The 23970-nt window shown below is 40.3% G+C and overlaps 1 protein-coding gene and 1 long non-coding RNA gene across 3 annotated transcripts in view; one reads left to right on the plus strand and one right to left on the minus strand.

Annotated features, from left to right (window-relative positions):
• Positions 1-2376: 2376 nt before the first annotated feature.
• On the minus strand, positions 2377-6111 carry LOC120571272. Its single transcript, XM_039820128.1, has 2 exons — positions 5755-6111; positions 2377-4549 (listed from the first exon to the last, which is right to left on the minus strand). Exon 2 carries the CDS (start codon positions 4543-4545, stop codon positions 2752-2754), a length of 1794 nt encoding a protein of 597 aa, XP_039676062.1. The 5' UTR covers positions 4546-4549; positions 5755-6111; the 3' UTR covers positions 2377-2751.
• Positions 6112-6143: 32 nt separating this feature from the next.
• The window catches only part of LOC120571274, a 51006-nt gene continuing 33179 nt past the window's right edge, over positions 6144-23970 (plus strand). The window contains exons 1-2 of one of the 2 annotated variants that reach the window (XR_005641211.1): positions 6144-6248; positions 16752-16897. This is a non-coding gene — a long non-coding RNA (uncharacterized LOC120571274). Of the gene's footprint in view, positions 6254-16751; positions 16898-23970 lie in introns of both variants that reach the window. The other variant, XR_005641212.1, reaches the window with a different exon arrangement.

Consider the following 23970-nt stretch of genomic DNA (forward strand, 5'->3'; position numbering starts at 1 on the left):
TTTTACACCGTTTAGCTGTCAGCATTTTAACCATGTTTACTCCAGCTGCTAGCTAACCGTACGCTAACGTTACCTGCTGTCGAGTGTAGCGTTAACTAGCGTCCAGTGCGGCGATGTTTCAGTTCCCTCTAACGTCAGTTTTCGGAGCATCACTAGCGCAGGCATTTAAGTGACACCTAAATAAGGCACCAAAATCAGCGTTGCTATTCACTATTTTTTGAACGATGACGAGCTGGAATATGAGTAACGAGGCTATTTTTAAAATGTAAGGAGTAGAAAGTACAGATAATTGCGTGAAAATGTAAGGAGTAGAAGTAAAAAGTATGCTGTAAAATAATTACTCCAGTAAAGTATAGATATCCAAAATTTCTACTTAAGTAAGGTAACGAAGTATTTGTACTTTGTTACTTGACACTTCTGATATACATATATTGACACTAGACTTGCCAGAAATGATGAAACATGGATGAAACCACGACCTGAGTGAAAAATCTCCACAGTAACAGTAATTTCACGCAATCTGCCTGGTATGACTAAATCACACAAAGGGCAACTTTTAAACCAACAGACGCACTGCCATCTGTCATAAACAGCACACATCATGAGAATGGCCTTCTCTTCATCTGTGAAATGATACATATACCATCGCTTTAATTATTGCCCACACATCTGTTGTCACTGCCTACAAAATCCCCATGCAGACTACGGGCAGTAGAGGGAAGTAACTGTGGGAAAGAGGGAGGGAAGATGTATGTAGGTAGTGAGAGATTTACTGAGTGATGTAGTGGAGAACAGAGTGCTTGAGATTTACGGCAGGTCTGCTGCCTTCGAGGCAGAGACACCTTCAGAGCCGTCCTGAATCGTTCCTATTAAGATTAATAATGCTAGTATTTACAAGGCCCAGATCTCCCCTCAGAACCCTGAGGCCGCCCTGGTGCCAAACCACCAGCAGACCACAGCAGAGAGGCTGACAGAAAAGAGGGAAAGAGCAGTGAATGAGTGTGTGTAAGAAAAGGGAGCGAGAAAACGCACGCAGTAATTGGCCACAGCAGTTCTTTTCAGCTTACAAGCTAAGACTATTTTTTTTCGTCATTAAATCTTTTGTGAAAAGTGCTAAAGTTGGGATTTCTCAATAAAAAAATAAAAAATATTGCTTGTATTTGGTTTGTATTATAATCCCAGGACTGATACATTGGATTATTTTCTTCCTTAAAGTAATACTTTAGGGAAATATTTCTTTTCTTGCTGAGAGAAGAAGATCAATCCCACTCTCATACCAGGTAACTATAGAGCTACAGCCGGTACATTTAGCAAAAGATTGGAAAAAGGAGGAAACAGCTAGCCTGGAAGGTAACTAAAGCTGACCAGTGCCTCTAAAGCTCACTTATTTACACGTTACTTCAAAGTTGCTGTTTTACAGAGGATTATGTGCTGGGATGTTACTTCTTCAGGCCAAGAAATAGTTCTAAGCTAAGCTAATTTGCTTTTGGCTAAAGCCTTAAATTTAACAGAGAGATATACCAATCCTCTCATCTAACTCTCTGCAAGAAAGTGAATGTACATATTTCTCAAACTATTCCTGTATTTCATTAGGAACAGACACATATACAGTATAAACTTAGAACAGTTTTATTAACACCATGTAAACACTTTAACAGAGAAGATTATACCTCTTGTTATTCTGTTAATATTCCATATTGTCAGTATAAGGTAGATGCATACTATTTGAAAACTATAATTTAAAAAAAATACTACATGAGTATGCATTGTATATGATTAAAACACATAAAGGCATCAGATTCAGTCACTCCTTAGGCATTTTATTTAAAGTGCCCATATTATGAAAAAAAAACACTTTTTCAGGGATTTGGGGTGTTATTTTGTGTCTCTGGTGCTTCCACACGCATACAAACTTGGAAAAAAAAACATCCATGCTGTTTTGAGTGAGATACGGGTTTCTGAATGTCTTCTACCTTCAGTCTCCGGGTGAGCTGCACGGCTTTCTACGTCAGTAGCCGAGATGAGGTGGCTAAATGTAGCATGCTAGCTCGTTCTCAATGGCAAAACACTGCTACAACACACACTAGTTCTACAAAAGAACTACTTATATGTCCCTGTTCTGCAGGTATTCCACGCAAAATTGGAAGTGCACCCTCGTTTAGAAGAAGTCTCCCGGCTAATCCTGCCTTGTACTAACTGAAGTTGTAGAAACAAACAGCTATCTGATGTGATCCTTACCTAGCTACTGCGCATGTGCGCCTCCCAACAAAGATGGAACAGAAGAGCGATGTCTCACTCTTTAGCTAAAACAGAGACCTGAACACACAGGGTGAAAAGAGGAGCTGCAGCAATGTGCAGTACAACAAAAACGTGGTGTTTTTTGAAAATTAAACCATGTAAACCTATTCTGGTACAACTTCTAAATACAATTATGAACCTGAAATGAGCAGAATATGGGCACTTTAAACAGTCTTTGTTGATCTGTAAGGCTAATTGTTTTTTTTTCTTCACAATGATTGAGAATCACAGTCCACGTGGTCTGCTCTACCAACCCGTTCTTACTCCCAACTTGTAAAATACACTTGGTCATTGGCTGTCAGCGTCAGATACAATGCAACGCACCGGGCAGAGTAGCAGCTCCGCAGCGCGTGAAGATGACATAGTATTAAGAGCATAGTATATAAGTATTTTAGGCGATGGGAGTGAAAATGTGTTGGCTCTACATAACTTTAGATATCTCATTATGTCTTACTATTGAGTCTCAGATTGAAATGACACCTTCTTCTCTTCCTCACTCTCCAGCGGAGCATACTCACAATCACTTGGCTCTAAAAGGTTGAGATTCGCTTGTAATGCTACCAGTTTTTGCACCCTGTCAGCTGGGAGAGACCCTTGCCCCTTTACATTGCAAAAACGTGACCGTAGGTGCTCACAAGCACCTGTTGCTGGTGGGATCTGGAGTATAGCAGAGGCCACAGCGGACAGCGGCTCGGAGGAACACAGCCCTTTCCACCAGGTGGATGCGGACACGTGCTGGCATGAGCTCCATATCCCGGCACCCTTCCATAATCCCTGCTTGGCTGAGAATCTGGCGAAGCTGCCAAGCACTTTACCCTCATCAAGATTTAGATGATGCGACAGGTTGGAAATCACATAGTAAGCGCTGTTTATCTGCTCCCCTGAGAGTGTCTGCTGTCCAGCATGCTTTGGATCCAGCATGTACGCCGCTGCGTGAATTGGCTTCACGCAAAACTCCTGACACCTGTCCAACGATGCCATGACGGCTTTCTGTTCTGCGCTGTGCAGCACAGACCCGGAGAGCGAAGCTCCGATGTGGTATCTTAACTGACTGAACAGGTCAACAACACCAGAGAGTGCGGCATCTTCTCTTTTCATGTAATCAATGTAATTCCCAATCAAGATGAGCAGATTACGACTGCCGTTTAATCCTTTCCAAAATGCTGCATCCTGTACCGTGGCCCTGATGGATGCTTCAATATCCAGTGTAGGTGAGACGGCCATCTCTTGTAGAGAGTTCTGACCCTCCAGGAGGCTGGTGAACATGTTAACCACACCAGTCCAGTCAGAGTTAATAGGCAGTGCCAATGTTGTCCCATTAGCAGTGTGGTTTCTTATATTTGAAGTCTGCCAGCATCTAAAGGCCTCTGCTAGTAGTTTTCGCTCTTTAACATACCTCACCACCTGCTCAGCTCTCCTGCACAGAGCCGTCATAGACGGTGTTGCAACTGTGTCATCGAAGAGCTGTTGGATGCCACACGACGTGCAGCCGATAGCGGATATGTGCGGGAAGGCTTCTTCTACTTGAGCCCAAGCTGCCATCATTTCCGGGGCGTTGTCAGTGACAACGGCAAAGACCTTTTGTGGTCCCACTTCATTTATAATATCTTTCAGTTCCTCAGCAATAAAAGTGCTTGTGTACGTCTGCTCCTTTGTCGTTGCACATTTGTAGAACAGTGGTACAGGGGTTGCAACAACATAAATGATAGTTCCGGTTTCTTTTATGTTAGACCAGCCACTGCAGATGATGGTGACACAGTCTGCTTTCCCTATGGCCTCATGGACCTGGCTTTGTACTCTGTCATACTCACAGTCCAGGAGATGAGAGGACAAAACCTCTCTGGTGGGCGGACAGTAAGCAGGCCGGAGCACGCTGAAAAATCGCTTCCAATAAATATTGTCTGTGAGAGTGAGGGGTGACGAAGTGGCATACACAGCTCTTGCCAGGCACTCGTCAGCATGCGCCTGGCTGCGCTGATCCACTGAATCAATAAGGAACTGTCCCCCAGGAGTGGCAGATGGTAAGAACGAGAAGGAGGGAACAGGAATGGAGGCAGAGGAGCTCCCATCTGGGCCCGGTGACTGCTGCGAAACCACAGAGTACTCCTTGCATTTGTCCAAATGCATCTGCATCTTGGTAGCATTCTTTGTGTAGGTCTTTAAACAGTAGTTGCACATGAAGGTTTCCCTCCCTTCTTTGATAGCCGGGGTGAAATGCTTCCAAACACCGGACTGCAAGCGTGGCATCTTCCTGTATGGGTAAAATGAAGAAAATGTAAAAATATTAGCTATGTATCAAATTGGTGAACTGACACTACTTTTGTGTCTTAAAATGTCAGAGTAACCAGGACTTTTTTTTTTATAACCACACTGATGCTAATATGGTATCAAGTCTTTGTTTATGTGCTAATGAGGATGCAACTAACAATTATTTTAAATAGCCTATATGTTGATTATTTTCTTGATTAATTAATGAGTCTTTTAGTCTATCAAATGCCTGTCATTACTTCCTAAAGCCCAAGATGATATATTAAAATGCTTGTTTCCCCAGACTAATACTTAAAAATCTATAAATATTTAGTTCACTATTAAGAAAAGCAAGCAGGAAAGACAGCAGAAAATCCCCACGACAGAGAAGGTGGAAATAGAGGATGTTTGAAATTTTTGCTTTGAAATTTTAGCTAAATGCTGAATCAGAAATTGTCTAAATCTATTAAATCAAGGCAACTGTAAAGACACCCACTTTACCAGAGGTAGCAACTGGGTAGACCTGCTAGTAATGAATTGATGGACAAACATTATTGTTGACAGCCAGGCCAAGTTGAGAATCAATCCTGAAACTAAAAAAACATAATTTTGCTCTCCTCTACAAAAAATGTTAGTTTTTTTATTACACACATCCCTGCTCTCTTTCTTTTTCTCTTCTTTAATTGATAATTATGTTTTTCCACTCTACCTTTAAGATCACTTAAATTGCCTTATGACGGTGATCCCCAGCATTTTGGCTTATAACCCCTTCAACAACTTATTTTGTCTTGTGATCCCTTATAACAGGTTAGGCCTACATCAGTCTACAGGTGGAGGCAAGTTCAAAGAAAGATTTTTCCATCATTGTGTTTTATTTGAATTTGAATGCTCTTTAAAGATTTCAAGACGTAAACATGTCTTGTGACTCTCAAGGTGATCATATTTGAGAAGAAGAAAGAAAAAAAAAAAAGGATTTTTTCTGTGGCACTACCTTGGGACAATCTGTGAGTTGCAAGTAAATTATTGTAGAGTCATCAAATTAATTTAAGTGTAATAGCAACCTTCACTTGCTTTAAATGAGATGAATGTTTTAATGTATGAATTCATTGAAAACATGAAACATGCCAGGTCCTTATTAAAGTAAACAACTCCTTGGACTACCTTACAGACACAGTACATACATTACTAGCGGTTAGCTTATCCACCCACCTCTATGTATGAACACTATTCCACTTTGACAACGGTCTGAAAACACATTTAAAGCCGCCTTTGACTCAGTCTTGTTGTGAATCGTTATCTAGCTGAAGTTACTTTAACATTAACGTTAGCTGTTTTAGCTAACGTTAACTTGATAGCCTGCTAACGTTACACGTTAGCAAAGTGGTTCAAATGAAGGAATAAAGTACACATTATCCCGGCAGTAAACGGGATCGCGGACTGTCACATTACAAGCATCCCGTGTTACGGCCTGATTTACAAAGCAATTTTGAAAAATAGTCATAATTTGGCGAGAAAACTGCGTTACACACGCTGTTGTTTTGGTAGTGTAGCTACTTCCTGAAACCGTCAAGTAAGGGAGCTCACATTGGTCAAAACACGTGGGTTCGACTGTGGAAGTTGCAGGGAAGCAAAGGCGATGGGAGGCGAGATGTTTGAACTAATACTGTTGAATGGCTGGTGACTCAAATCATGAAAGGTAAAAGGTAAGGTAAGGTAAACTATTCCATATAACATAAAAAGTACATAATGGAGAAGATAATAAGGTTTGCAGTGGTGAATTGCTCCTAGCTTAAGTGGAGAGTAGGCTAAATTCAATTTTCCTTACTGTTGCGGCTTTAAGTCTTATATACTGTTTATGGTTTAAGTGTTACAATTTTATTATCCTCAGCAGTCAAACGTGGGTCATATCGTAAACTGTCCTTACACATTTTCCTTCTTATTTCCCTCTCTCCCTATGGTACCATGATCCTGAATTATTTGGCCCTAGGTTATTGACGTGATAAGTTCCTATACGTTTTTTTTCTTCTTAGAATGGCTTTAAATGTCTACCATTAAAAAAGGCTTTAAGAAATGATAATACTGGTTGGCTGCATGACTTTGCCATTAAATGCTTACATTGTTAACAGTTGAGTAAAATACATCTTTTCCCATCAGACATCTTGACATGCCAGAAGGAAAAGCACAGGTGTAGTTAATTGGAGCTAGGTATTTCATTTACAAGGCCATGGTATTTGGCGTACTGTGTTAGCTGGTGTGGCCATCTTTTTTATGATGTTAGTGTGTAACGTGAGGGTTCAATATGTGGTGGTTGTATCACTCTAAATAATAATAATAAGAAGGAACAGCTGGATGGAGACGGATAGCTTTGTTAAGCAGCACTTTTCTTTACTCTTCAACATGGATGTATTATCAGCTCCACAACATCAACACTTCTTCGTTTTACTTTATCACATGTAGCTGAAGTAACCAATCAGACTATAGCAGAACTTAGACTCAGGTAAATGTGAGGAAAACCACAGAGGTAGATTCTTAACTGCTGATGTAAATAATTAAACATGTAGGCTACATGCAACTACTGACTGTTTAAACACAAATGTGTAAATTGATAACTGTATAAGCACTGTAAATACATTTTTAGTAAATTAACTCAAATATATGAATTAACGTGTAAATCTTACATTAGTTCCACCTGGCTTTTCCTGCCATGAAAATAATATCAGCTGTGAAAGGATAATTCCAATTAATTACAACTTCGGTTTCATTTTCATACCTTTGGCCATATGGTTTCTATCAGTTATGATGGATGTTTTTACTTGTTCAAGTTATGCTTAGATCTGGGTTAACCCAACCAAAAACAACAACTGTGAGTACTAGCCAATCAAATGCGAGAGTAGGGCGGGTCATGTAATTGCAACTGTAATTGGGGTACAGTAAGTCAAAGTTGAATCAGGAAGTCAGTATGTTAACTGTCATGGTTTGGGTAACACTTTGAAAAAAATAATGACAAATATTCATCACAATTTTCTGAACCCAAGGTGATGTTTTTTGAAAAGTAGCAAATTCTCACATTTGAAAAGCTAAAACCATCTAATGGGGATGTTATGTTTATACTCTGTGTGATAACTGATATAAAACCAAACCCAAGCCAAAAATGTGTACTGTTAGTATAAAGTATGTACTTTTATTTGTCCAAGATGAAGGCACTTAAACCAAATTCATATCTAGAAGTTTTCAAAAACAAGTAGTTTAAAGTCTTGTCCCTAAATGCAATATATAACAAACGTGATCCCTTACCGCTGGTGTAGGTCTGGTTTTGGTGTTAATGCCCCACACTGATTTGCTCTAACACTAAATGACAGTGATTATCTCTAGCTCGAGGTCACATTTCAGTGCCATGTGTCTGTCATTAGAGACATTTCTGGAGTTTATTCAGTGTCCAGGTTTTTGTGGAGCGGTGAGTGCAGCCAAAGCAAACTTACTCTATCTAATTTGGGGGCAATCCGAGCTGGTAATGTCAGGCTGTATTACTGCAGTCTTTGGAGGGAGAGTATTCACGTTGACACGGGCCGAGCACTATTTATTTTTTTTCCCCTTGTCTCTCAGCGTTGGATTAAGTCACCTACCCTTTTTTGAGAGCATCAGTATTTGAGCCAGAGAATTAGGAGTCCAGACCACAGGGACACCAGTAGAGAGGAAGCAGGATGATGTCATGGCATGGCAGTAATGGAGGGTGATGTTGGTTTTCTGGTTAGTTGGCAGGTTTGGCTGCTCTCAAGCCTTCTCTGATCTCATGGGAATGTTTTTGCCATTTATTCAAAGGTTATACTTTTTTCATACTTAAATGTTTTGATAGGAAATTCCACCGGGGACAGAAGGAACAACACAATCAAGATGTCTCGGAGAAATAGAATTTGATTTAAAGCACAAAAAAAGCACATTTTAAAGTAGGATAAATGTTTTTTTCCTCTCGTTTCGTTCCAGATTAAGTTGTCCCCCAAGCAAAAGTTTACTCTCTAATCCCATTTTAATGTGGAACTGTAACAGGATGACATCCCAAAAGCAGTTTCATGCTGGCATATTGACTGTCACTCTAGAACACAAGTCATTTTTTTTGTAAGAATACAGTAGTAGAATTTGCCAAATCCGTGATGACGAGACATAAGATTAAAAGTTATCGTTTAAGATCCAAGAAATGCTTTCATGTGTTCTCTGTGAAATGCCCTCTCTTTATATCGCTCTGTCATAGTCTGGGTTTAATCCGCCAGTGCTAGCTTTGGACCCAAACACTTTGTGACATAAAAACCTGTAAATTGCCAAGTAAAATGCACTTCTTTAAACTGAATCAGTGGCACCCACTCTTGACTTAGGACGGCCTTAGGCCACTCAATAGAGACAAATTAAATGGTATCATTTTATTCCACTTTATGGCCGATCTCTACTTCTTGGAGCTTAAAGCTAAAATTACATCATGGGACTGTTAGCAATTACTTGATTTATATCAGAGCTTGGCTACTTTTTAAACAGACTGAAAATAGCTTTAGTGAGGTCTTTGAGAGCAGTTTATGGGAAAACTTCAAGTACTGTATGTGTAGGCTGTATTTTCTGCTCTCAGAAAATGCCATTTGCTGTCATGAGAGTTTTGTTTTTAACACCAGTTTCATTTGTTTTCTCTGTCTGTGGTTGACATTTACTATTATGACAAGTGTTTCCATATTGTCCTAAAGCTTGCCTTCAAACAGGGAGATGTTTTTATAGATTTTAGGTACATTTGTGTGTGCTCGTACTGTCTTATTGTCTTACTGTTCTCTTGCGCTCTCCTGTTGCTCTCAGCTTCTGTTCTTAGTGTGTTTGTTGTCTGGGAAATGCTAATTAATGTCATATTAATTTCGCTCTCAATGATATGACTGTACAAGAGTTTAAACTTGATTCCCACGTTATAAAAACATTCCAGGTATAATGTGATGAGCTCCATTCACGATTGACTTGATTTAATCACACAAACACCACCTTATTCCAGTTTTAATTAAAAAGCCAAACATTGCTGTCATCATTCTCCAGCAGCTGTGCAAAGGCAGGACAGATGCATCCCACAGACTCTCCCAGTAAGCAGTTGGGATCCATCCACGTTCGTTATAATCCACCGTGACATTTGGCTGAGTGTGATTATAGTTTGATACAGGATTAAGCTAATTAGTGATTGTTAGCCCATTCATGAATAAATAATATGTCCGCGTTCCTCCACACTTGAATCATTGAGCTCTGCCCCTGCATGCTCTACCCTTACCACCCAGCAGAGGCCACTGTGGCCAAGCGTCTTCACAAGACCTTTGACATCAGTACATCTTTTCTCTCTCTCAGACACACTGGTGACCTCAGCTTGATGCCAATTGGCTAAAACACCTAGCACTCAAAATAATGCACTCAGAAATGCCTTATAATGCGACACCATGGCTCTGCAGTAAATGGGAATTTGGTGAAGCTCGTACTGTCTGTTGTTCTTTACACTGTCAAATGTTGAAGTTCATGGTCATATTTGAGGCTGTAGATTGTTGTGCTGTCAAGGCAATGTGCCTTGCGCATATATTTGATAATTATCTGTCATGATTTTTGAGACATTTTCACTGCTACGAGGTCACATTACTGCAATATCACAGATTGTTCATGATAGTTGACACTTAATGTGATCATTACTTGAAAATTTCAAAGATTGTCTGTTCTAAGTATAACTCAGTCTTCTAAAAGCATCAAAATAACTTGCAAATAATGAGGTCTGTGTAGTCGGGATCGATTGATTTGTTTTAATGCTTTAAGGAGTTATTTAATAAATAAGAAACTTTAAACATAATACACAGAGCTGTAGCGCAGCCAAGTAGTGCACTTTTTAATCATTAACTTTATCGTTTATCAGGCAAATAAAACATAGATACTGATCATCTGTAAACTGCCAAAAAGCATGCCGATAATCGGTCTATGCTTACTGTGTTCCTTCGCATCCAGAAAGGACAGGTGTGATTCATTACAGGAGGGAACAATTACAGAGACTCTTTCAATTAGCAAATTAGGATGTCAGTATTGTTTTTAAGACAGACTTGAAAAAAATTGTGAACCGCATTGTAGCGCATCATTCTGCCAGTTGTTGGGTTTTCTCTCTGTTTGAGTCAGTTTAGTTCAATCACCTTTTTAGATTGGGTCTACTTATCCTCTGGTCTACTATTTGGACGTGGTCTGACTGTCCTCAGGTCCAATGTCATTTGAGAAGCTTTAGATTGCTGTTCTGCTGGAACCTCTGAAGTCCTCTACTTAATCACACTACTTACTGTGGCCTCAAAAAGAACAATGGAGTTAAATCAACACTTCAAAAGTGTGATTTATGGTTCTGCGGAGGCTCCACGCTGCGCGTTCTCCGTGGCCTACGTAAGTGGCCGGAAGTTTATACTTGTGCGTTGGTGTGTGCGTCGATCTCTTTAGAAGAATAGCAGAGCCGGCATGTGTGTGTCTGTGGGGAGTGTGTGGTAGAGCAAGTGAGCGTGACGGTGATTAGCTTCTCAGCTAGTACCCGCTCTGGAAGCATAGTGGAAATGAGTCACGGTGGGGGGGGGGGAATGCAACGCTACCAAGGCACGGCCGAGCACCTGCAACGCCACGACGTGTAGTTAAATTTTTGGAGAGGTGCGCGTCAGGCTACGGCGTAGGGACTGGCGTAGGGTCGTGTCTCCACATACCTACTACACGCCGAAGCAGAAGTCACGCTTAATAGTCTCAAAAAAGCATTGACCTTTACTAAAGGGCAATTAATATATTGTTGGTTCTGTAGTGTATTGCATTTGTTTGTTAGTTTTGAATATGGACTTGTGTTGTATATGTGGTTATGAATGCAACAGTGCAACACTAGTACCAGTGTTCTTTGATAATGCCGGGCCTCTTGTGTAACATCCTCTGTCGCTGCTGGTTGAACGTCTCTGTGTACAGAGACAAAAGGCAGCGTTTGCTTGCGCTTACTGTACCTTTTTTATATTCTGTTTTCCTTTCTCTGTCCTCGCAGTATATTTCACTTCACTGTGTGACAGCACTCCAGTGAGCAAAAACAATCATGACCGTCTGCCGGTAAACAGTAATTTGCACAGGTACAATAGCTCGCCGCTCACAGAGCGGCTATATGCACAAGATGGATGTATTGACCAACAGAGGCTGAAAGGCAGTGTGTCTTATCTCCCCTCTGAACACAACTAATGTCCCGCAAGGAAGCAGGTGTGTGAGGGAAGGCAGATCAGGATTGAAAAGGATAGGTAAAGCTTAATGGCTCAGAAATGCTTGCTAGGAAATTAATCTCCCCCTAGCCTCTCTCCTCCGATTGTTTCCAATCCCTATTTTCATTTTCCGTGTGAAAACGACTCGCTCCATTCAACCAATAAATACCCTGGAAAATATCACAACCAATTTTCTTTGAAATGATCTCTCGCATCCAAATGGAGATTTCCGCCTGTTTTTTTGCGTGCGTTTTTTTTTGCGAGGCGTGGAGAAAAGGCAGCAATGCTGGATGCTAAATCTAAATCCCATAACATCCTGCAGATCCACTGAAATAAAGCAACATTGATGATTAAAGCGAGTTCGCAGGCAACCAGTCTTTGTAGATAAACACCAAAGCCATTGTTTACAGCAGCAGACAGATGCTAAACATTTGTAGGGCCCCAGACCGTAAAAGAAAAGTGTATTCTCAAGTGCATGAAGTTTGCAAGACCACTCCTAACCGCGTTCTCTTTGTTGGTAATGGGCTTGAAGCAGCAGCCTGCTTTGTTTCACACAGTGAAGTCAGGTGGGAGACAATTTGTCTAATGGAGAAAAACATTTAAATAACTAAAGAGCTTTAACAGACAAGAAATGTAAAATAAATTACAGGAAAAACTAATAACATTGCACCCAGTGTTCTTACAGTATAGTGTGAGTGTTTAGAATCCCAGTGTACAATATGAGATGTAAAGTGCCAGTATGCGGGAGTTAGTTAACACACAAGATTGTTTCATCCTTGGATGCTTTAATCTTCCCGAGATGTTTAATAATGTGTATAATATATTTTTTTTAAAGCAAAGTTGTAAACAAGGAGTAACAAATAAAAGGAAAGTGTTGTGTGTCAGAGAGAATATGTACAAGGTGCAATCATGATGATGAAACTGTCATCATAATGATAAAATTGGTGTGGAGAAAAAAAGGTACTTTGCATTTCAACAACGACAAATCCTTTGCAGACAGACATATATTTTCTGTCAATGTAATTTGTAAGATATCCATGTGAATCCTGTATTCTTTCTGCTGCATTTTCTGGGGAAATGTCACTCCCTTTAGCAGATGTAATGACCCAAGCTCAACCCTCCTTAGCATGAAGCATGGGCTCAGCACAATTATGTGTTGTCATAGAGACCCATAGGCTGACACAAACGTATGCAGATAACGCTAAGATAACTCCCCCCAAATAGCATCCAGAAAGATCTACAACCAGATCCACACAAGGCCAGAATCAAAAACGATGAATGTTCAATTTTTTGGCTGCAAGAATAAAGAAAGAAAACAACAAAGTGAAATCATTGACCGCGACAGACACATTCTTTAAGTGTCAGGGGTTAAAAGGAGACCTTCGGGTTGAGTGCACATGCTTCCAATTAGGTCTCAAACAGGCAAGAGGAAACAGTTGATTTAGGAATATTACTGAAGAATGACTTCAATTAGCCGAGAGACTAAGGGGCCCCGAATGTGGGTACCACCGTCGGCACCAAACAAGGCCAGACAGCATTAATCAGCAGCACTAACTGGGGCTGAACTCACTGGAAACAAGACCTATGTTTATCATCGTTCTCCTGATAAATAAACAAGTTGAAAGAAGAATGATAAAAATATACCAGATGGTAGAGGCAGGGTTGTATGAAACGAACAAAGGTTCAGCCCTGCTTGTTGCTTTTTACTCTGCAGCGGAAAACATGCTATTGTCACTTCCAACTGGCACAGCTGGATTGTGACTGTTGTGACTTTGAAACCATCAATAGGCTCATTTGAAAGGCAAATACAGCCAAATTGAATGTCAGTATATTGCGAAGGCTGTGACTCACACTCACTCTGAATATTTCACCATGCAGTCTCGTCGTGTTGATATTGTGGGGGAAATTAGGCTTGACTTTATTTGGCTAAATGCATTAGCATTAGAATCGAATAGTTTGCCGCATGTTTGAAATGTTCCGCTGAAGTTCCTAGAAGTGTTTTGAGATGAAGACTAGGTAATATACAGTAGGGTAAGGTTGTACTTCATACTCTACTACTTTTATCTGGCAGCTGTACTTACTAGTTACTTTGCAAAATTAAAGTTGCACATACAAAGCATATGCAGAGCTTATAAAATCGAATACATTATAATGGAACGCAATAATGCAACGGTTTCTAAAATTAGAGCCGAAATAATTAGTCTATTAATCAATTAGTCGATCCACAGGAAATGAATTGGCAACTATTTTGATAACTGATATGTTTATATTAAGCAAGAATGCCGAAAAATGGTTTCAGCTTCACAAATGTGAGGATTTGCTGCTTTTCTTCGTCTTAAATTACAGTAAACTAAATCATTTTAAGTGTTGGACAAACAAGCCTTTTAATCCTGTCACTTAGGGCTCTGACTTATTATGATGGGCATCTCTCACTATTTTCGCAAGTTAAAGTTTACAAACCAGACAATCAATCGATTTAATCGAGAAAATAATCAGCAAATTATTCTGTATTGAGAAAAATCACAAGTTGCAGTCCTATATACTACAGCATATTTAAAAACCTTTACCTCAGCCAACTACAACAGTGAAATGTTGCCTACACATAATACATACATTACACATCATGTATAATTTAATTGCATAATAGTCACAGAGGACTTTTTTCTACACTGAGTACTTTTACTTTTGATACTTTTTACTTAAACATTATCAATGCATGACCTTTTACTTTTAAGTAGTTTTACAGCATGTTTTAGTACTGTTTACTTATACTTGAGTAACGGATCTGAATACTTCCTTCAACACAGCCACATTTGTGCTAAGATATCTGTCAGCCACAAAAGCGCTTCCCTGGTTTCAGTCCCTTCCTCCTGTAATGCCAATCATCACGAGTCATCTGAAACTAACTTTTCACGCATTTATATTCAGGCCCTGACTTAACCAGGTAGAGATCCACCTGAGATGACTCTTGAGTAATTATGTAGCAATTATCCAGCCAGTGGAAAAGGCAGCGTATTAAAACCATTATGGTGCCTTGACAGATTCTCCTAATTGATTGAGCAGGGCAACTAGCTGGTGATTACCATGCTGTGTGCTCACATGAATCATCTCACATTAAAATAAAAGGCTTCAAGCCACACATCACCCTCCAGAGAGTGAGAACACGTGGCATGGAAATTCATATGTAGGGAGTTAATTAATCCACAAACGCTTGGTGTGTGTGTGTGTGTGTGTGTGTGTGTGTGTGTGTGTGTGTGTGTGTGTGTGTGTGTGTGTGTGTGTGTGTGTGTGTGTGTGTGTGTGTGTGTGTGTGTGTGTGTGTGTGTGTGTGTGTGTGTGTGTGGGTCACATGCAGGTGTGTCTTTGTGAATATGCTGGTTTACATAATATGCTGGTCCATTATGTATAATAACCACAGAGGTTCCTTTCAGAACATTCCTTGAACAGCTTTTGTCTTGGAAGACTGATTGAGGAAGTGAGCTGAGAGATGATTACGGAGGCGTACCAAGCATAGTTGAAATTGAGATATCTATCTATCTATCTATCTATCTATCTATCTATCTATCTATCTATCTCAATTTCAACTATGCTTGAAACAGGTATTCTATGACATGAAGACATTGATATGGGTTTAGCAGGTGCCCTCTTGTTGATGCGGAGTATGTCATTTAATAAACTGAGGAATATATCATGATAACTAAAAAAGGTCATGAGCATTTTGGAACCTCTGGAGGCTGTGTTGTTTTAGCTGAGTCATCAGGAGCCCCTACAGCTGATGGTTCAGCACAAGTGCATAAGGTCAAGCTGGTCAAAGTATCGGGTGATACTGTGGCATGCTGTTGTTCAAGGAATAGTTCGACATTTTGGGAAATGCACTTATTTGCTTTCTTGCTGAGATTTAGATGAGAAGATGTATACCACTACCACTCATGTGTGCTACATATGAAGCTACAGGAGATAGTTAGCTTAGCATAAAGACTGGAAACAGCTAGCATAGGTCTATCCTAAGGAAACAAATTCTGCCTACTGGCATCTCTAAAGCTCCTTTTCTGTTTTGGACATAACCAGGCTAGCTATTTCCCCCCGTTTCCAGTCTTGCTAAGCTTACTATTTCCTGGCTTCAGCTTCCCACAGACACAAGAGTGGCATCTCAAACCTCAAGCTTTTCATCCAAAAGCTGCAGGATAAAATGTTAAATGACACATTCACACCACTGTAATAAGAGTAAATGCCAACATACCAGTATACTGTGTTGTTTGTAGATAGTTCCTAAAATTAAAAAGCAAGAAGTCTTAAAGGTCCTTTGACATGCTGCTTTTTGGATGCTTTTATATAGACCTCAGTGGTCTCCTAATACTGTATCTGAAGTCTCTTTCCTGAAATTTAGCCTTGGTGCAGAATTACAGCCACTAGAGCCAGTCCCACAATGAGCTTTCCTTAGGACTTGCCATTTCTGTGTCTGTAGCTTTAAATGCTATTGAGGAGGAGAGAGGTGGGGCAAGGTGGAGGGTGGGGGTGTGGCCTTGACCAACTGCCACTTTGCTCGTTTGAAAGCCATGATGTCTCTCTCTCATGGGTGGGTCAAATTCTCTAGGCGGGCAAAGCGGAGAAAGGGGAGGTAACCTTGCCCCTTATGACGTCATAAATGGAAGATTCCAGATCGGCCCATCTGAGCTTTCATTTTCTCAAAGGCAGATCAGGATACCCAGGGCTCGGTTTACACCTATCACCATTTCTAGCCACTGGGGGACCATAGGCAGGCTGGGGGAATGCATATTAATGTTAAAAAAAAAACTCCATAAAGTGAAATTTTCATGCCATGGGACCTTTTAATAAACATTCATAACCCAAACCTCAAAGCCCATGAGGACACAGTTAGATACAGTGGCATACATTAAGGAGCCATATCCCCCTATTCATGTGCACTTTGTCCTACATATTTTGTGTATTTCTCTGAAGAAGCGGCTCCGCTGCGTTCAACTGCTTCCAGATGTGGAATGCCAGAGATAATCTGTCGTTTTGGATCTAAATGAGAGCGGGTGTCTTGCAGAAGCTGAAGGTCCAGATCTGACTCCCAGATTGTAGACATCCTACACATACACAAGGTAAGAAGTAGAAATGCACACGTGGGTGCACACACACACACACACACACACACACACACACACACACACACACACACACACACACACACACACACACACACACACACACAAACACACACACACACACACACAGGCCTCAAAACCGGAAAATAAGTCAAAACTATAACTTTAACTCAATAATTTTTTTTAAATTCTTTTTAGTTATTGTATTGGTTTACACATACACAAATACTACCGATTAATATACACAATCAATAAAAGATGTGATGGAGAGAAAAACCCTCAAAAGCGACCTAATCTGGGCACTCTCCAATTCATAATCCAATTAAAGTACAAATGCAAAAAGTAAAACAATATTAGGAATTACATGGGTTGTGTACAAAGTTGTTTGTTTCTATAGGGATAGCGTTGCACAAAGCTTTCTTAAATTGTACAGGTGTTAGTTTAAACAAATCTGATGGCAAAGAATTCCATATGACTGAACCTTTAATCCAAACTGAAGTTGAGATGTTCGACAGATAGGAGGACAAAGTTTGTTATTATTTCGAGTGGCATGATTATGAAGTTGGTAACAGTAAAAATGGATTGATTATAGAGCTGGGCAATACATCGATATTATATTGATATCGAGATATGAGACTAGATATCGTCTTAGATTTTGGATATCATAATATCGTATTATGACATAAGTGTTTTTGGTGGTTTTAAAGGCTGCATTACAGTAAAGTGATCTACTTTTCTGAATTTACCAGACTGTTGTAACTGTTTTTGTATTATCTGCCTTTACCCACTTAGTCATTATATCCACATTACTGATGATTATTTATCTAAAATCTCTTTGTGTAAATATCTTGTGAAAGCACCGATAGTCAACACTACAATATCGCTGCGGTATCGATATCGAGGTATTTGGTCAAAAATATCGTGATATTTGATTTTCTTTATATCGCCCAGCGCTAATTGATTATAGTAGAATGAAGTATCTTGTTTAGAGATCTGTATACAAATAAAGCAATCTGTAGTTGATTAACTTGATAAACAGTTATGGGTTTTCCAAAAGAACTATGAAGCAATAAGAAATTCACATTATCAAGTGACATGCAAGAAAAAAAAGAGCACACACTATGATGGCCCCAGAAGGGTTTTTTGATATATGTGGATGTGGATGTCCAAATTATCCCGATACTGTATGTTTCTTGAAAAATGAGACAACCCTCAATTTGTGACATAAAATGGGCTTTCAAATTAAGTTCCTTTGTGGTCTTGGTTTCATGTAGTTGTCACACAAACTCATTCACACCAAATACAACAAGACAAATGACTCCCTCGTTTGTTTGTTTTTTAATAGGGAAAAAGACAAACATTCTACAAACACTGTCAAGATGGTAAATAAGAATTATTTTCCCCCCGCTATTTTATACTTTGATTACTGTTTATTCATACCATTTTATAGCTTTTGAAGTGGTGTTTCGCTGATGGTTAACAGATGCTTTGGGAGAGACAGAACAGATAGGAACTCTGGAAGCTCTGAAAGCTGGATGCCATTTAAAAATGTGAGAACACTGCCTGTTTAATGCACATCATCAACAACATTATCATTACAAACATGTCACTGTGAGCGATGTGTTGGCCTGTTCTGCTTTCCTATAAAGCAAACCTCTACAATTCATAGCAACGCAGAGGAAAGATTTCTGGTTGTTTAATAAGTGCCGTTGATGTTGGTTTTGATTTTGAGGGGAAATATTCAGAGTAGCGTTTCATTACAGTTCCAGGACCTCTAGCTGGCAGGTCTCCTATAACCTACATGAACAACCAGTTCTGTACTCCGGATGCCAGGCATCGCAGCAACCCAAAATGTATATGGCAACAGAACAGAGACCGGGGACTCGGGCAACTCGTCATCCAATCAGAGTAAAGGCTTCCAGACTGGAAAAAGTGTCTGAAACAATTATCGTAGTTTAGAGAGAAAAGCAATTCAAGCAGCAAACTAAACAAGAATTTAAGAAAAAAAAAAAAGAAAAAGCTTCTTCACAAACAAGTAGAGAATTAATGTCATTACTATACATCTGGGTATTTTTCTGCCCGCAAAAACAAAAGATTGGCTTTGTCTGAAAAACTGTTGAGGTACAAATTTTCCCTGGCACCAGAGCAGTCACAATGTTTGGCAGCAGCTGGCCTGTATGGACACATTTTTGAGCAAGATTCACATCCAGAGAGGGGAATACCAATCATCCAGAATGAGCTGAGCTGGAAACGTCCTAAAGTAGCATGTTTAAAAACAAAAATTAAACGCCACATCTACGGCCTCCACCAACCTTTTACCATATACATGCGGGGCTGCATGGGATGTTGAAGTATGTTATCGGAGGGTTCTCTTGTGGTAGAGGAGGCAACGTGTCAATACAGCACCAGATTGCAAATCATAAAGCATAACAAGCTCACATTTCTCAAAACAGTCTGCTTCTGCTTGAGGAAAAATTGAAGCGTTTAGTGAGAGAGGAGAGGGGCAGAAAAAATATTCTGGTGCATGTCGGATTCCAGGCTCATTGTTGTCTCTGCAGAAAGCAAAGCAAGATTTGGGGCCCTGTTGCATAGTCGCCTACAAAAGTAAAATGCCATATAGTCGGTGTGAAACTATCCACAGATACGGAGTCAAACCTTCTCCATTGGTAGTTTTTACGTGGCTCATAGAAATTGAGAGTTTGCTAAACCTTACCCTCTTACATGTACTTACTGTTGCTACGCCTGTAAAGCTTTCTGTTCTCCTCTTAAATATGCACTTGACTTGGCTACACGCATTATATCATGCTAATAGACTGAAGCTATTGCTGCTTGTCCCAGGCAAAAAGTCAACCGTCATAATAATTGATGACCCCTGTAAAGATATTGAAATAAACAAGCTGCATTGTTTTTGAGCTAGTTAGTCCTAATAGTATAAGTATGAAATAAGGAAAACGCAACATTTCATTCTAACATAACTGTGTTTATCTGCTCAGCTTGCTTGATACCTTGTTTGTAAATCTTTACTTTTAAAAGAAGTCTTACAGGCAGACAAGCCTTTCGCTATCTCTGGTAATGCATCTTCTCAATATTGTCTATCCTATTAATTCACCTTTTTCATCTCCTTTCACCTTACCTTTCCCTCCAGCTATATATTTTTCAAGCTGTCTTTATAGTTCTTAATCTTTCCTCCAGCCCTCCACGCCACCTCTCTTGGAACCCTTAACCTCAATCGTCCCTGTACTTTCACTTTATTTTTCTCTTTTCTCGCTCTTGCCTTATTTCTATCTTGCTCCCTCAACATGTTTTTAATACATCCTATCATGTGTAGTCTGGTCTCATCTGATCACTTGCTCTCCTCTCTGCTCCCTCACCTCCTTCCTCTCCTCTCACAGAGATGTGAGGAGCGCTGCCCCAGGTTCTGGCCTTAGAACAAGCGGTTGCCTTGTGAGGCTCTGTTTGCTTTGCGTGGTGTTTTCTCACATAGCAGCGTTTCGCAGCCTTGCCTGGCAGATCACACCTCTGTGTGTGTGTTTGGGAATACTCCGTATGAAGTACTCCAAGCTTGTGAATTAATCTATAGAATGTGCACATTCTTTACTGCAGCATGTGTGTGAGAATTTGTTTACAGTCCTGAGTTTGGAATGAGAGTTGCCCTTGGGCGGTGCCTACCCAAAGCCTTGCTCACTGGGTAACTAATGAACCAAGGCATGCCTGCCTTCCTGTTTTCTTAATCAACAAACATTTAGGGGGAATCAGCAGTTCTTTACAAGGCTTTATTAGAAAGACCAAGAGGAAAAACACCATCTACCTCAAGAGTTCTCAAATGAGAAAGTGCTTGGGGAAAATGTGCTGCAAAAGTGATCATATCTCATGCTTTAAAAAAATTGGCTTTTGTGCTAAATCGGAAAAGATTGAAAATTTGAAAATGAGTTTAGCTGTAAATGATAAACTTATTTCAAAAAGAGCACCAGTGGATAGATAGGCTGACACTTTTGGACCTGCTGGAATAGTCGATAAAGCTGATTGAATGATTTAACATTTTAATACAAATCCCTCAGGTATTCTTATTGTTATCATACATACTTTGAGTTTCATTTTGTACCTCCCTTGAAGCTGTAAAAATCCATCAATTTTACATGGTGGACTCATAGATAATGGATTTGCCGAGTTAATAAACATGAAACTAAACTCGAGAAACACCCTTTTTTCAGGACTCTGTATTTTAAAGATACTTTTGTTTAGAGAAAATCACGCACACTGACCATTACGCGAGCAATAATTTATTTAGAAGAAAAATAAGTTTCGGTCTCAGACCTTCATCCATATACTTTTTGTAAAAATCAAAATAACTTTAGAGATCTTCATTGTAAAGGGTTTAAACAATGTTTTCTATACTTGTTCAATGAACCATAAACAATTAATGAACATGCACCTGTTGAACGGTCAAAAAGACAATACCATTTTAAGGGCGGTAGGCAATTAAGGTCACAGTTATAAGAAAATTAGGAAAGTAAAGAGACCTTTCTACTGACTCCGAAAAACACCAAACGAAAGACGCCCAGGGTTACTGCTAATCTGCATGAACGTGCCTTAGGCATGGTGCAAGGAGGCATGAGGACAGCAGATGTGGCCAGGGCAGCACATTGCAATGTCCCTACTGTGAGACGCCTAAGACAGTGCTACAGGAAGCACAGCTGATCGTCCTCACAGTGGCAGACCACGTGTAACTACACCTTCATAGGATCGGTACATCCGAATATCTCACCTGCGGGACAGGTACATGATGGCAAGAACTGGCCAGTCTGGTGCAGTACATGAGGAGGAGATGCACTGCAGTACTTAATGCAGCTGGTGGCCACGCCAGATACTGAGGGCAACTTTTGGTTTGGACCCCCCCTTTGTCCAAGGACACATTATTCCATTTCTGTTAGTCACATGTCTGTGAAAATTGTTCAGATTATGTCTTCGTTGTTAAATCTTTTAATCTTCTTGCAAATATTTTCATATGTTAAAGGAACACGCCGACTTATTGGGAATTTAGTTATTACGCCCGGTACCCCCAGAGCAAAGTCGATACATACCCTTCTCATCGTGAGCGCTACGCTGTACTGACGGCTCCGTCATTAAGCTTAGCCCAGCACAGATCCTGCAGGTAACTGGTTCCAACTAGCCTACTGCTCGAATTGTGACAAAAGTGACAAAATAACGCCAACATGTTCCTGTTTACATGTTCCGGTTTGTTTACGGTTAGAAGATGGCTGTGTCTCATGTTACGTTGTTTTTTGTACACGCTGTGACTCTACAAATCACAACATGTAAATAGGAACATGTCGGCGTTATTTTGTCACTTATTGGGAGCAGTAGGATTACTGGAACCATTCACCTGCCTGTTCTGTGATGGGCTGATGCCGCTGGAGCCGTCAGACAGCTTTACAGCACGCACGGAGATGAGAAGGGTATGTATCGACTTGTCTAACTCTGGGGGTTACGGTGAATAAGCTAAATTCCAAATAAGTCGGCGTGTTCCTTAAGTTTGCTTAAAATATAAAAGCAGTTGAAAGTGACAGGATGTTTCTTTTTTTGCTGAGTATATTTTTATTCTCAGTCAATTCAGACAAAAGTAATATTTCTTACAGCAAATTATGACTTGATTTTGATTTTGTCAAACAGCATTTTTTACATTGCACGTTTGCTCAGAGCCAGTTTTAATATTGATTTTGTCCTTTTTGCCACCCGCTGTCCATGCGGAAGGTCATGCTGGTTATTGATTTTGCCACAGGGTATTAGCCAGTGACTCAGATAAAGACATTTTAATACTCTGCTTATTTTGAAATGCACCGTTGTACTGTAATCCACTGATCTCACCTTTGCTGTGGAAATTCTGATACAAAGTTTTAATTTTAGGAACCTGCCAATGTGGTGGTTAACAGTTGGGAAATGGTGTGTTTCATACATGTATATGTGTGCGTCTGCGCTGACACAGCAGCCATATGAGGCAATAAAGGCCACTGCAAAGAGTCGGCCCACCACAGACATTTTCCATCAGTCTGGACTAAACCTTCCAGAGACCCTAAGTGAGACGGTCCTTGTTAACAAACATACATTCTTTATATGTCTCAGCGAGGAACAAGAATAACGCATTTCATCGCTCCCAAGTCATGACACAGAGCCAGGGAGGTTCATCTGACAAAATTGCATTCCTGCATTATGTGCGTTTATCACACCTGCCCGCTCGACAGGCCCCTGGCCTCTCCAGAGATGTCTGAGGCGATACATTCACAGATGTTAGCATTCCCAGACTCAACTCCATCTCAGGACGTTTAGCACAAAATGACCTGAGGGATGGGATTTCCCCAAGATAATCTCTGAGGCAGCAGTCAAAGGTAGCGCATAAGCACTGATCTCAACCAACATCAGAAATGCCTCTAAGGCTCAAATCTCACTAGCTGAAGATGGAATTATGTCCTAAATTAAAGTTTTTTGTTTTTTTTTTTTTTTTTATTGAAATCTTTGTTTTGCATCTAAAGAGTTCAAATCGTGGTTCTTCACCCCTGCACCCAAACCAGTTGTCCCCCTCAGACAATCCTCTGAACCAGCCCTCTGATGTTATCACTGTAGCCGTACAGGACATGGAAAAAGATGAAAATGCAGACAAACTCTGATGCAACTTGAATTACAACACCATGACCTCCCTCTCTCCTCTCCCATACTAACAGAGAAAGCCTGGTTAGAACCAGACAAAGAGGAATTTTAGCACTGCGGCCAAAAATCTGAGACTAGAGCAGAGATCACATTGCATGTAGATGTAGTTTCTGAGCTTTCACTGATCCCAGCCTCACTGCAAGCTTTTACAGGATTGGCTAACAAGTGCTTATGCAACAGGGAGTACAGAAAACATTGACTGCATTGGGAAATCCAAGAGACTCCTGCTCAAAGTCTGAGTACCAGTGTGTCAGGGCCACCCGATAATCATCCGGACAGTCTGGTAAGGTCAGTGACTTGAGTCAGTTCGGAGTGTTCCGTGCCATCGTCCGTCAGCTGGGGTCTCCGACACTCTTAAAAAGTAAATG

This window comes from Perca fluviatilis, chromosome 13, assembly GCF_010015445.1.
Source record: "Perca fluviatilis chromosome 13, GENO_Pfluv_1.0, whole genome shotgun sequence".
In the NCBI taxonomy this organism is placed as follows: domain Eukaryota; kingdom Metazoa; phylum Chordata; class Actinopteri; order Perciformes; family Percidae; genus Perca; species Perca fluviatilis.

Coding starts and splice junctions, on each gene's coding strand:
- LOC120571272 (XM_039820128.1), bottom strand. CDS start 4,545: ATGCCACGCTTGCAGTCCGGTGTTTGGAAGCATTTCACCCCGGCTATC.